This window comes from Ochotona princeps, chromosome 26, assembly GCF_030435755.1.
Source record: "Ochotona princeps isolate mOchPri1 chromosome 26, mOchPri1.hap1, whole genome shotgun sequence".
Classification (NCBI taxonomy): domain Eukaryota; kingdom Metazoa; phylum Chordata; class Mammalia; order Lagomorpha; family Ochotonidae; genus Ochotona; species Ochotona princeps.
The window spans coordinates 25,205,689-25,220,705 of NC_080857.1; the positions used below are offsets into that span (position 1 = coordinate 25,205,689).

General features: G+C 40.7%; 1 protein-coding gene across 3 annotated transcripts in view; it reads right to left on the reverse strand.

The window, feature by feature from the left end:
* The window catches only part of FUT8 (fucosyltransferase 8), a 176,377-nt gene that overhangs the window by 12,922 nt on the left and 148,438 nt on the right, over positions 1–15,017 (reverse strand). For all 3 annotated transcript variants that reach the window (XM_058655501.1, XM_036496274.2, XM_058655502.1), the window contains 2 exons: positions 9,098–9,344; positions 7,473–7,649 (listed from right to left, as the gene is read on the reverse strand). In XM_058655501.1, the coding sequence (XP_058511484.1) occupies positions 7,473–7,649; positions 9,098–9,344 (424 nt within the window). The remainder of the gene's footprint in view (positions 1–7,472; positions 7,650–9,097; positions 9,345–15,017) is intronic.

Here is a 15,017-nt window from a genome sequence, read left to right on the forward strand (position 1 = left end):
TTGAGAACTCAACTGAGACCTCCCATGTGGATGCAGGGACCCCGCTACTGCTCCCCAGGGTCTGCACGGGCAGGAAGCAGGAATGGGAGCAGGGACAGAGAGGCACTGCGCCGTGAGATGTAGACATCTTCACTGCTGCTGTCACTGCTAGGTTAAAAGCCCACTGTCATCATCTTTGCACCTCTTGAACTGGAAACACTTTATGATGATTACGCTGGACATAATATATTTGTTGAGAGATTTAATTCATGTTTTTGATGTTATAAGACAATGGAAGAGGTTTTATGGTTTGTTCATATATCAAAAACAATCCTAAGAGGTCTAAAGTGGAGTTGATTCAGAGCAAAAAAAAAAAAAAAAAAACATTAAAAAAGAATAAAGGAAAAACCCGTATTTAAATTACTGAGAATAGCTTTGAAATGACACATACAATTAGGATTAGGATTAAATTACTTCCAGAGTTAGAAATTATGTATAAAATGATGCTGCCACATTTCTAAGAGCATATGGACAAAACTGGTGTCCGCAGCAGCACTGGGAGCAGAGCTGAAGCTGCTGACCACAAAGACAAGACCCGAGTCTCCCCCCCGTCAGCAGACACCAGCTACACTATGCAAGTCGCTGCACAGAAAGCTGGCATACTGTGATATGGATCAAAGCGCAATGTTTATGTCCTTTTATCGAAATATTTCTAAGCCTGGAAATCTAGCTTTAAGGAAATAATGTAGCGAATGTTAAAGTTACTTCATAGCATTATTTGCAAGACTAAAAATTAGAAATAACATTAAGTGTAAAAAATCAGCATGCTTGATCAAGAAAGCAACGACAGTCTTAAATTTTTTTAATTAAAAAAAAGATTAATTTTTTTATTTTTATTGGAAAGTCAGATACACAGAGAGGAGGAGAGACAGAGAGGAAGATCCTCTGCCTGCTGATTCGCTCCCCAAGCAGCTGAAATGGCCAGAGCTGAGCCGATCCGAAGCCAGGAGCCAGGAACCTCTTCCAGGTCTCCCACACGGGTGCTTTGGGCCGTCCTCAACTGCTTTCCCAGGCCACAAGCAGGGAGCTGGATGGGAAGCGAGGCTGCTGGGATTAGAACTGGTGCCTATATGGGATCCCGATGTGTATAAGGCAAGGACTTTAAGCTACCAGGCTACCGCACCAGGCCCTTAAATGTTTTTTTTTTTAAGATACTTACAGGTACCTCTAGCCATAGAGACAAACTGAAAGTGAAAAGCATACAAACAGAAATCAAAAGAGAACAGGGGTAGCTATACCTGTATCAGACAAGGCAGACTGTCAAAAACTGGGAAAAGAGTAAGAAGATCAAAATGATAAGTTCTTCAAGAAGTAACAGCAATTGTAAATACACTACATTCAACACCCCAGCAACTAAAAATGTAAGGCACTATTAACAAATTATAAGTATCACATTCTCAATACTCAGAAAATCAAGAAGGAAACAGCTGACTTGAACTGTGCTGAAGACCAAATGGACACGCCAGATGTTCACACTGCATTCCATTGAACAGAAACCCAAGACAGTGCTCAGGTGGACGCAGAACAGGCTCCAGGATAGATCGGGGTTAGGACACAAGTCCTGACAACTAAGCTCAACCTCAGCAAAAGGCAGCAAGCAATAATAGCAGAAACAAACCAAATAGAGACTCAAAATGAGCACTGAACCTGAAAAAAAAAAAAAAAACCTTCAAAGGCAAACAGAAAGAACAAAATTTTGCTAGACTTACACAGAAAAAAGAGAAGACTGAGATGAAGCAGAACAAAAAGGAAATATTACAACTGATGCCACAGAAATACAAAAGATCGTGAGACTACTACAAACAAGTATCTACCAAATACTGGATAGCCATGGAAAAATGGACTTTCATAAACACACAACCTGTCAAGACCAAATCGGGAAGAAATAAGAAAATCTGAACAGAACAAAAATGAGGAAGAAAATTGAATCAGTAATAAAAATTTTCCCATCAATGAAAAACTTAGATTGATGGCTTCACTCCACCACATACTTACTGAAGAATTAATAGCCCCCAGCTGTAGGCAATTGCCTAGAGGGCCTCATACCTAGGCAAGTGTTACCGGCTGGGAGGAAAGCAGCCAATAGCTGGAGGGCATTCTCGGCATGGCTAATGCCCAATTTGTGTTAATTATATCAGTATGCCACTACAGCTGCTTATTCCTTTCTTTATAAAACAATCAATCAATCAAACAAACAAACACACAAAAAACTAAAGAGTGGAGAAGGTGAGGAACTCTGGGCTGACACACCATCCCAGGTCCCCAGTTTTGGGGTGCTGCAGATTGCTGGGGTCTGCGGACGTTGGAGTTGATTGGCTAAGGGTCTATCTGACAGGGCAGGCAATGATTCCTGGGGTCTTCCACAGACCGGGCCACTGCAACCACAGATAAACAAGTGAGCTAAGACAAAGTGGGTTAGAAGAGGAAACTAAAGGGTCAGGTCTGGGTTAGGCCAAGGCACCTGCCCACATGAGACCTGGGCTGGGTTAAATAGTATCATCTGCCATCCACTAGCACACAGAAAAGCTGGGGCTTGGCGGGGGTGTGCCCGGCTGGGCTAGGCCACAGCACCTGTCTGCGAGTGTCCAAGCAGGGGGCGGGCTATATCAGGCTGGGCCGCAACACCCACCAGACCAGAACATAAGAAAACCTTGGAATGAATATATTGGGAATGGGCCCTCAATTAACACCTTTGGAACACTCTTCCCAACATCAGAGTCTCTAGGGCCTCACTGAAGGAACGTCCCACATCCCTGGTGCTAATGTAGTTTGACAGCAAGGAAGGTCCTCTCTTTTTCCTCCGCTGCAGTCACAGGAGGAAAAAAAACCCAAAACCTGAAACGTGTGTCCACCTTCCTCCACACCTGACTCTCCCCATCCTGATCAGAGACCTACATGGACATGCATCCTCTCAACTATGCAAACAATATTAAAACTAAAACAAATAAAATTAATAGCATTTCATCTTAAGCTTTTCCAAAAACAGAAGAGGAAGGAATTCTTCCAAACTCATTTTATATGGTCAGTATCACCCTAGTGCCAAAGGTAGACAAGCACACTATAACAAAACTACAAGTTTATATCCTCAGTAAACACAGATATAAAATCAGCAACAAAAATACTAGCAAACTGAACTCTACACACAATAAAAATATCACTCATCGTGATCAAATGAGACTAATCCCAGAGTTATAAAGAGGGTTCAACGTACATAAGTCAATAAATATGATTCACCATATTAACAAAATGGATAAAAAGCACACAATTTTCTCATGAATTCAGATAAAACACCTGAAAAATTAAAAACTTATTCATGACAAAACTCTTAAAAGAATATGCCTCAAGAAAGAACACATATGATAATCACATCTAACATCACACTTCATGGTTAAAAAGTGGAACATTTTTTCCTAAGATGAGGGATAAGACAGTAAGACAAAAGTGCTCACTCTCATAAATTTCTTTCAACCTAAATCTAGCTTCAGTGATCAGGGAAGAAAAATAAAAGACATGCATACAGGAAAGGAAGAAATTACACTGCGTCCGTTTGCTGTAGACACGACCTTTAAGGGTATTCAACCAAATACCCTGCAGGAGTAATAAGTTTGGTAAATCTCCCTAAAGGTGGGTGTCTGGGCTAGCACATAGGACACCTGTGTCCTGTGAGTACTGAACTGCACTTGATCTTAGCCAAAAGGCCGAGAAGCGATGTGAGTACTGAATTGAACTCCTGGCTTTGCTTCTAATTCGCCTCCTACTAATGCAGATCCTGAGGAGCAGCAGGTGATGGTCCAAATAGTTGACACCCCACCACCTACACAAGAGATGTGGGCTGAATTCCCAGCTCCCGGCTTTAGCCTGGCCCAGCCCTGGTCAGGCAGGTATTTGAGGAGTAATCTAAAAGATGGGAGCTTTAGCTCTATTTGCATGTATCTGACTCACACATAAACAATCTTTTAAAATTTTTATTTGTTCCAAAGGCAGAGTTACAGTGAGGGAGAGGCAGAGGTAGAGAGAGAGTTTTCCATCCACTGATTTACTCTCCAAATGGCCAGGACTGAGCCAGGCTGATGCCAGCAGCCAGGAGTTTCATCCAGGCTTCGCATGTGGGTACCGGAGCCCAGGCACCTGAGATATCCTCTGCTGCTCTCTCAGGCGCATTAGCAGTGAACTGAATTGGAGGCGGAGTAGTTGTGATTTGAACCGGTGCTCATACTGGGATGCTTTCATCACACAATGCCTGTTTGAGTCCCAGCTTCTTTTTTTTTGTAAAAGATTTATTTATTTTTATTACAAAGTCAGATATATAGAGAGGAGGAGAGACAGAGAGGAAGATCCTCTGTCTGCTGATTCACTCCCCAAGTGACCACAACGGCCAGTGCTGCACCGATCCGAAACCGGGAACCAGGAACCTCTTCCAGGTCTCCCATGCGGGTGCAGGGTCCCAAAGTTTTGGGCCATCCTCAACTGCTTTCCCAGGCCACAAGCAGGGAGCTGGATGGGAAGCGAAGCTGCCGGGATTAGAACTGGCGCCCATATGGGATCCGGGGGCGTTCAAGGTGAAGACTTAAGCTGCTAGGCCACGCCGCTGGGCCCCAGCTCCCAGCTTCTTGCTAAAGTACCTGGAGGCAACAGATGATGGCCCGAGTACTTGGGTTCCTGCCACCCCTTGCAGGAGACTTGGATGGAACTCTGAGCTCTTGGCTTTGGACTGGCTTAGTCCCAGACGGTGTGTGCAGTTCTGAAGCGAGCCAGCAGATGGGAAATGTCTTTCCTCTATTAATTTGCCTTTCCAATGAATAAAGCAAATCTTTAAAAAAAAGTAGCATTGTTATCCACTGCTAATAAACAAATTTTTTAAAAAATTAAGAAAACAAATAAGTCCCTCAGTATCTCCCGAAAAACTTAGGAGAAAAGTGAACTGCTAAGGTCTCCAACTCCATTGACAGCAGAGTTCGTATCAGAAATCCTACAGGCTCAGCGACAAGGAGAGATGTAGTCTCAGCCCTAAAAGAAAAAAACTGCCAATCCAGAATATCGTACCCAGTGGTCATTCATAAATGAAGGTGAAAAAAGAACTTCCAAGATAAACAGAAATTCGAAGAATTTGTCACCAGTTAGCCAACCTTACAAATGATATTTAAGGATGTGTTAATACAGAAATAATGAAACATAATCAACATTATGAAAGGATGTGAAGGCAGAAAACTTCCAAGCAAAAATGCAAAGGAGATCTAAATAAATAAGAATATTTATGAAAAATGGCAGGACTGAGTTATTATTTAACACAATTACCCTGAATATAAATAGAACAAACTCTAACTGAACACAGACTGGCTGAATGGATTAAAAATACCACCTATCCATATGCTGCCTACAAGAATTACACAGACTAAAAGGGAAAGGTTGGAAAAAGATATTCCACACAGGTAGAAACCAAAACAAACAGGAGCAGCCAGTCTAAGAGCTGACAAAACAGAATGAGGAAAAAACTATTAGAAGAGACTAAGAAGGACATCACATAATGATAAAGGGATTGTTGGAACAGTAGGCTGTGACCACAGTAAATGTATATGCACGCAGCACATACACATATAGATGACATCCAGCCGTTCAAGTGAATATTAGTGCAGTTAAATGGAAATATATTTCAAATCAATTGGGGAACTTCAATGCCCCACTGTCATCAATGAAAACTAGAGAAAAATCGACACAGAGACAAAAGAGCTGATATATACTATTGGCCAAATGGATGTAAAGATAACTACAAAATGTTCCATACCTTGATGAAAAAAATGTGCCTGCAAGAGTGCTTGTGAAAAACTTTTTGTGCTTTGTTCCCAAAAGTTCATTTAATTCCTAACTCCTATGTTAACTCATTCTTATACTTGGCTGGTGAATTTCTTGGTCGTGTGTGTGTCCTCGTGTCTATGGTTAAGTGCTGGGGCAAACAGAGAACCTTAAAAAGGCAAATAAATTTGGATTTGTAGGAGGCACATATGCAATTTAAATTGCTATTCAATGAACTGGAATAATATCCGCCTATTTGTGACAGAACAATGGACTAAGAAATATTTATTAAATAACTGAACAGCTTAATGATTAACTGCTAATAAAATGTTTTCAAACTTATGAGACTGAACTAAACACAGGTCAGTTTTTACTAGGTGCTTCCTAGAGTTAAGCATTGTGTGCAAAGGCCTCACAATTTAGCAAAGCCAGCAGAAGCAAGAGCTCCTTTATGATGGACGAAAGCATGAAGGACACAGCACAGCAGTGGCTCAGGGACAATCCTGAGGAGACGGCACCGGAGCAGAGCTGATACAACACTGTTTTCTATTTTGTCACGTACTTCCATATACTGTCAATATATCCTTCAGTTACTGACTGCAATTAAAGGCCAATCCCAGGCTCCGTCTAGCGTTTTTAAACAAAGGAACATGATGAACTATTCTTATTTTGTTTCTCTCTAACAAGCCTATACATTAAACTGGAAGAGCACTTATAAAATTGTGTGTGTGTAATTTGTGCCCCAACTAGAATCATCCTATGTTAACTAATAACAGTATGACTCATATTGTGCAACTGCCTGTTCCTCTACCACCCTGGGGATTCCAGAAAGCACGGAGGATTGTGCTTATCAGGGAATCCTTAGCACTAGCACAGAGCCTACGATACAGACAAGCCCTCAAAATAGAGGCAGTGGACAACACCTGCCATCAGTCTTTATTCCTGAGATCACCATATCTTTCTTAGTATAACCAGACATTTTTATAAGACCAAAACACTTCATCCATACATGTGTCCAGTTGTCCATGATAGCTAGTCAAGATAGTTAGATCTTAAAGGGCAAGCACAGTTCTATACAGTTTGTCCATGATACGGACCGAATGTATCCCTCCACAACTCAAATGTGGAATCCCGAGCCCCTGTATGATTATATTTGGAACACACAGGAAGATGGTGGTGCCTACGGGCAAGGAGAAAGAGCCTCAGAATTAAATCTACCCTGCCAGTTCCTTGATTTTGAACTTTCCAACATCCAGACATGTCAGAGAAAATGTCTGTCATTTAAGCCAACTAGCCTTAGTATGTCGCAAGCTATGGCAGCTCCAGCAGATTAACAGACTTCGGTACCATAAATAGGGCGATACTTTTAATGGAGGGGATAAGGATCACATGCAATAAGCTTAACTCAGTGGCACAGCTTGTTTTAGATCTCTCACTGTAAACATTACCAGTTACAGCTAACAAAACATGCTTTGATTAAACTACCAGCTATACAAATATGCATTCATTTGAATTTCAAAAATCCCAACAATTAGTGATAAATATTTTTAGATTATCATTACAACAATCACAAGTGAAGAGAATTTATGATTCTACATTGAAGAGAGAACCCCATTATAGAATTACTAGTTGTTTTAACTTACTTTGTTTTTGCTTCCTTCAGTAAGGAAGGGTCATCTGTGGCCAAATACACTCGTTTTTTGTCCACTTGCATCCTGCGTGCGAGCAGCTGAAAATGTTCTTCAACATGTACCATGTACTCCTCGATGGTGTGGAAGGCCGCTTCTGTTCCCACCTTGTCTGTCCGTCTGACATGGACTCTGTAACAGAAATCCAGACTCTGCTGAAATGCCTGCACCACCTGCTCTCCAGGCATCCAGTCTATCCCCTGCTCTGATCACACTGTGGCCAGAGAAACCAATTTTGCTTTTCCTTTCACTTTTTAAAAATATTGCAAATACTGTATTTAAAGATTTAAAACAAAATACACACTCTAACATATTTTCATGTTAATCAGTACAAGAGAAATTAGAAAATAGTTTTTAAGAATACTTTCTTAAGAGAAAGTAAGTAATTGGTATATTGGGAATAAATGGGAGGTTCTAGGATTTCATTTTGTGCTAGGAAGCAAAACACCAATAAACTGTCCAGAAATATTGCATATAAGTTTTAAGGTTTTTTGAGGTCAAAATGATACCAGGATTCACAGATATTATTACAAAATGCTAAAGCTACTGTCTGTAACTCTCTGATGCCAAGTTTATTTTTTTTCCTTTCCTCATTTTATCCTGCTATGTAAACCCAGTCACTGTAATTGCCTGCTTGTAGAACTTATGTCTAAGCACAGCACAGATCTGGAAGGATTTTTCTGATAGCACCATTAAGACATGCAAACCTGAGAGGTGTTTTTCTTTCTTTCCTTTTTTCTTTAAGCTATTTTAAGTTCATGAGGCCATTGTAGCTCTTCGGTTGTGTGCATGATAAATTTCCTAGCTTTTCACTCTGTCCAAGCAAGTTAATGTAGGACTCACCTGTCCTGTTTCAGCAAAGCCCTAACATTATAAAATAGGGTCAGACTTTTATTGTCTTGCACTGAAGAAACACTGAGTTTTATAGAATTCTCCTCTCATTTTACTGCTATCAAAGGAACTTTAAAGGAAATAACAAGTTAGTTTATTTCATCAGTTAAAAGACTTCTATGAATTTTATTCCATCTTACCAATTACGAGGTCTAGCACATGAGCAAGTCTTTTTAAAATAAATTTGGAGCAAGAATTGATTTCACTGGTGTAATCCTGTCATCTCTGTGGCACTGTGTCCTTCACATTCCAACCTGTGAATACAGTCCAGATGTGGATGCAATCTTGTGAGCACCTATCACCTTTCCTATGGCCTTCTTAATCTCTGCTTCTCCAGTGAAATTAGAATTGTTCTACAGACATGAAGTGGGGCACAAAGAAGAATTTTATGAAAAAGTTCTCTTCTGTGTATCTGAAGATGTGCAATGAAAATAAAAATAAAACAAAGGAAATCTGTGACGATAGAAAAAACCGAGAGACAGCAGAGGAGCACTACGAAGCAGTGTTCTCAGCAGTTCTTTGACAGCCAGGAGGGAACAACCTTGCACTTTAGGTGGCAGTCTGGAACATCTATTCTCTGGGGGTTGGGCTATGATACTTAAACTATATATTGTAAACTTCATGAGGTATTGTGAAGGTACATAAGCCTGTTACCATCTAGCACTCTGTAAGATAAATCAGATTCTTACCCAATGACTGGATGCTTGAAGCCAAGCTTCTTGGTAGCTTCTTCTATTTCCTTTTCCAACCAAGGCTGCGGGCGGATCAAGTATTTGACAAATTGCGACACCCACCACACAGCAGGATCACCATGGAGTCGGAGGAGTCGATCTGCAAGGTCTTCTGGGACAGCCAAGGGTAAATATGGAGGCCGAGGGTGCAGACTGTCCACAATAGGGAGCTCAACCACTTGAACATTTTTGTCCTTTACCTCACCTGGCAGAATAGTAAAACGCATCGTTACCACCACCCTGGATGTGCCATACAGCTACTCTTTAGTAAGTAGGTGTTTACGTCTTCACAGCAACTCTAAAGGCACTTCAGTAGTCACTTTTAGAAGAAGCTAAGCGATTTGCCCAAGTGACAGAGCTGAAGTTCCCATCCATGTTGATCAGTGCCTTAAGTCTATAGTCTTTTCTAAAAATGTCTGTTATGAATTTCTGTAGCTAACACCTCGTGTCACAAGTGCGTGAAGCACCCAGCTCCCAAAGTGTCTAATCAGGGAATAGTCACATTGCCAATAGACAAAGCCAGTGGCTAAAGTCACCTGCATGGGAGACCTGGAAGAGGCTCGGGGCTCCTGGCTTGGAATTGGCTCAGCTCCGGCTGTGGCTGCCACCTGAGGAGTTAATCATCAGATGAAAGATGTTCCTCTCTGTTCCTCTCTGTCTCTCCTGAGTAAACTTCACAATGTATATCTGACTTTCCAATAAAAACAAACAAATCTTTTTTAAAAACTGGGTACTTTTATCGGATATGAACCTGTAACAGTGTGACAGAGTGAGCTGTGTCTTAAGTTAAGCTTTAACAGTCTTCCCTAAATCAAGGAAAACTGGGGTGCTTCCCCTGATGTGGACATAATCTTGAGAAAAGTATATGTATGAAAGAGAAAATAATGATAAAAAAGGGGTAAGGGTAGTTCTCTTACTGTTGAAAACCAAAGACAGGAAGAAAAAAAGACCCTAGTTACTCATATATGGCTATAAATTCTGTTTTCCATTAAGCAAAAACAAAATTAGTATTACTGCCTTCTTTTGATGATTTCTTCCTAGCAATGTTCTTCTAAATGTTCAGGGTTACTAATTTCAAACATTACTTACATGAAGCAGTACTAACCCTTCTTGTCGCGCAAAGGCCTTAGCTTCCTTACAGCTAGTCCTATTAACAGCTTTCAGAAAATGGAAGCCACACCTACACTTTCAAGACACAGGACTCAGCTTATTGGTGTTATTTATTTATTCATTCCCTTGTTCAAATATTTATTGAACACTACTATCTACAAAATACTACACTTGGCAGAGTATACTGTGATGACACAGCTATTCTTTGCCAAGTAACAACTACTCAAGATCTTCAATTCAAAAATCTCACGTAGGGGCTAATGCTACAATGTACCGGGTAAAAACACCACCTGCAGTGCTGCCACCCCATATGTGTGCCAGTTCAGTCCTGGCTAATCCACTTCTGACCCAGCCCACTGCTAATGCACTTGGAAAGCAGCAGAGGATGGCTCCTTCACCCATATGGGAGACTCGATGAAGCACTGGCTTCAGCCTGGCCCATCTCTGGCCATTGTGGCCAGCTGAGGAGTGAATCAGTGGATAGAAAACTGATCTTTCTCTCTGCCTCTACATCCTCCTGTTTGTAACCCTGCCTTTCAAATATATACCTCTTGTTGGGCCAGACATGATGGCTCAGTGGCTAAATCCTCACCTTGCACACACCGGGATCCCATATGGGTGCCGGTTCATATCCTGGCTGCTCCACTTCCCATCCATCTCCCAGCTTGTAACCTCAGAAAGCAGCAGAGGATGGCCCAAAGCCTTGGGACCCTGTACCCATGTGGGAGACCCGGAAAAAAACTCCTGGCTCCAGCTCAGCTCGGGCCGTGTGGTGCCTTGGGGAGTGAACTAGTTCATGGAAGATCTTGCTCTCTTTATCTCCTTCTCACTCTTGTTAGGTGGTGGGGGTGGTTTTTCCAGTAGAAGAGCAAGGGATTTGGGAGGAGGAATGAGAATGAAGTTATTAAAGCCTTTTGTTAACATTTCTGAGAAGACAGCATGAGAAGCTGCTGAATCTTTCTGAGGATTTTCTTGAGTGGAAATCAAAAAAGACTCTTCCTTCAAGACTGTGTTAAACTTTTACAGCAGTCCAGACCAGTGCAGTTGTAACATCTGGGTGTTCAAATTCTAGGGAAAGTGTATAGAACTGTGTAATTGCTCTAAGGTATTCTGAAGAAAAGCTTAGAAAACCTAGAAAAATCCTGAATACTGAGTTTCCAACGAGTGGTGAAATGAATCAACCTATTTACATTTTTAAATGGATTCACTTTAACACAAAATATTTATAAGCAGAGTGACAAAGAAAGTGAAGAAGATTCTAATCTAGGAACTCAATAATGGATGCGCTGGTATCCCAAGATGTGTCTTTAGCTGCTGTGCCAGTTGCCAGTCCCAGATTATATGGTGAATGACAATAAAAAAAAAATATTTGGTGCATAGCCCAAGGGACCATGGTTGTTGGATCAACGAAATCCAGGGGGACTTGAGGAATTGAGCAGAGAATAAATGAACTGGGGAGGCTGAAGGATAACTGAAGCCTGGAAAAACTGAATATTTAATCCTGATTTGTACATGAGCAACTCGTATGGATTTTTTAAAAATCATGGTAAATAAGCTTTGGGTTGTGGTACAAAAGATCAAAAATAATACATTCTCATTGTAATAGATGTCAAAAGGTGGAACTGAATTTGTGTTGTTACATTTTCTCCCATTCCCAATCTCATTCTGTTCCACCCCTCAGAGGTGATTGGCAATGGATATTACTGGTTAGCTTTTTATTAAATTCACTTCTTCTGCTTAAAAAAAAAAAAAGAAAGAAAAAAAGTGAAGAAGAGAGAACGAGTGCAGAAGGCTTAAGAAAGAGACAAACAATCTTCCGTCTGCACAAGGGTTGGGCCTGGACTCACGACACTCCATCAAGGCTCCCACACAGGTGGCAGGGGCCTGAGCACTTTCACTGGTTTTCCAGGTGCATTAGCAGGGCGGTGGACAGCAGATCCAGAATGGATTCACTTGAAAAACAGATGAATGAATAATATTTCATATATTGTTAATCACATATATGAATGCACTATGCACAAAACAAAGTTATTATGTTCCACATGAACATTATTGCTTAGGGAGGGCCAGATCCCAAGCTAGATTTTTGTTACAAAAGGATACCATCAGAGAGTTTCAAAGGCTGATCACTGATCTTTCTGTTATCTCTTGTGTGTTTGAAACCAATTGAGAAACTGCAAGAAGTAAGATGGCAATCAAAATACCAGCTTGATCACCAAACAAGGACGATGGTAGGGCGTGATCTGTAGTTGGGACTGAAGGCTTTGTGGGTATTCTATTGGTTCCTATCCTGTACTAAGCAGAGCTTGCCAATCAGGAAGCAGGCCCTCACAAGACTACCTCACAGATACTGTGCCTTGATCTTAGATGATACAGCCTCAGGAACTGTGAGAAATAATTTTCTATTGTGTGTAAGTCACCTAATTTATGGGGTTTGTTATAGTAAACTAAATGGACAATGATATTTCTCTTGATAATTATGTTCCACTGGAGTACGGCACAGTGGCTCCAGTAGCTAATCTTCCACCTGCAAATTCCAACACCCCAGGCTGGTGCTGGTTTGTGCACTAGCTGATCCATTTCCCATCCAGCTCCCTGTTTGTGATGTGGGAGAGCAGCGAAAGATGGCCCAAAGCCTTGGGACCTTGCACCCAAGTGGGAGACCCAGAACAGGCTCTAGACTCCAGGCTTCAGATCAGCTCACTCCAGCCATTGTGCTCATTTGGGTAGTAAACCAGTGGATAGAAGATCTTTCTGTCTTCCCTTCTAATACAAATACATTCATTTTTAAAGAATAATTCTGTTTTATAAGATCATTTTCTTTGCCCTATGCAGACTCATATGCCATTTTGTGCACTTACAGATATCTTTTGGCAGCATAGTTCTTTGAAACAGTCTGTTTAGCTTCAAGCAAGTACCTCTGGAGAAACCATCTCTGTGTTGGCCCCATTTAAAAGAACCACTCTGTATTTCAGGTAGCAGAAGACAGGACAGTAGCAGAAGCAGGGAGACACTATTCCTGGAAATGGTCAATCAGAACTGTCTTTCTTTGACTCAGTAGAAAGCACTTGAGAAGATTAACATTTACCACGAATGAGTAGGTTCTGGTTAAAAAAAAAAAAAAGCCTCAGCTTCAGAGATAGAAGCATTTTGGGTGCCAGTTCACAATATTTTGCATTTACAGTTGTTTTTATTTAATTAATAATCATGAGTAATCCTCCATATTTAACTAGAATTTCTAAGCTGCTCTTCAATTGGCAGCACTTCTCTGAGCATTCATCCAACAGAAAAATTACTCTTGTACTTCATATTCTTCATTTGATCAATGCTGAGATTCATACTTCAGAGGTTTGAAAATAAAAATATGGGTCCCAATTAAAAAAAAAAGTCACTCTGACTTGAGAAAAAACTCAGAAAAGGGAATTCTGAAGACAAAATTACACAGTTCAGAATGATCAAGGCAAAATAGTCTGGAATGAGGTTTCCAAGTTGAGAAAAATCTCTGATAAGACATCACTTCCTGGGACTTATATTTCACTTGTGAGGAAGAAGGGATTATTAGCAACTTTTTGTGATTCTTAACCAGAAAATCTGTATTCTAGACTCAAGGCTCCTACAATGGTTCCCCTCACTACTCACTGAAGTCTTGAATTCCCCTGTTTTAAACAGCAAAAAGTGGTGAGTGAGGTCTTACATTCCTTCCCTATGAGTTGCTTTGAATGGTTATAGCTGCTAGGTGTTGTCATACAACAGCCACTTCAAGGACTGAAAATTGCTAAGACTCATTTTTTTGGGAGGCTGTGTCAGGGAGAAATATTCTACTGCAATCAAGCAAGGGAAATGCTGATACATGTAGTGTCTTGACTGTAGCACATAGCTTTGGAAGGCAAAGGCTGGTATTCCAATCCTTCATCACTAATAGTTGTGGGACTTTGGATAAGTTACACTTAACTTTACTCTCATTTCTTCATCTGCAAAACAGCATTTAGCTTCCTAGTTCGCAAAATATAATAAATAATTTTAACTTATTATTGAATTGTTTAAGGATGAAATGGGATGCTGCTTGAAGAAAGTTAAGCACAATGCCTGACACAGTAATTCTTACAAAATACTAGCTTTTTACCTTGGGACGAACTTTGTCTACCAGTTATTAAGAAGTCAGTTACGAAGCACAGATGTGGTACACTGGGTTAAGCTGCCACTTGGGACCCTTGTATCCCATGCTGGAATGCCTGTTTGCAGTTCTAATTACCCCACTTTCAATCAAGCTTCCTACCCAACGGTAGCAAAAGATGGCTCAACTGACTTGGGTCCCTGTCACACATGTGGGAGACTCAGAAGGAGTTCCAGGCTTCAGTCTGACCCAGCTCCAACTGGTGCAGGCATCTGGATAGTAAAAGAGCAGCTGGAAATTATATACTTGTCTGTCTGTCTGGCTCTATGCCTATAAAATAAATAAACATTAAAAAAAAGAGTGAAAGCTAACTAGCTATGGGACCTCTAGGGTCATGGCAAAGCTTTTACTTTTATTTGAATACAAAAGATGGCTATTAAAAAAAAAACTACTGGAATGTCTAAATCTGTTCTTTGGAATATCAGTAGTAACAACATAAATATTTCTATCTTGATTTAATGACAGCAACCTGTTCTTTCAAATATGGGGAAAGGATACACCATTAAAAAGTGAACTTCTGGCTTACTTGCATTATTTTTCCAACCACTGCAGTTGACAGAATATAGGAAGATCTCTTCTTGAACATGAATAAAC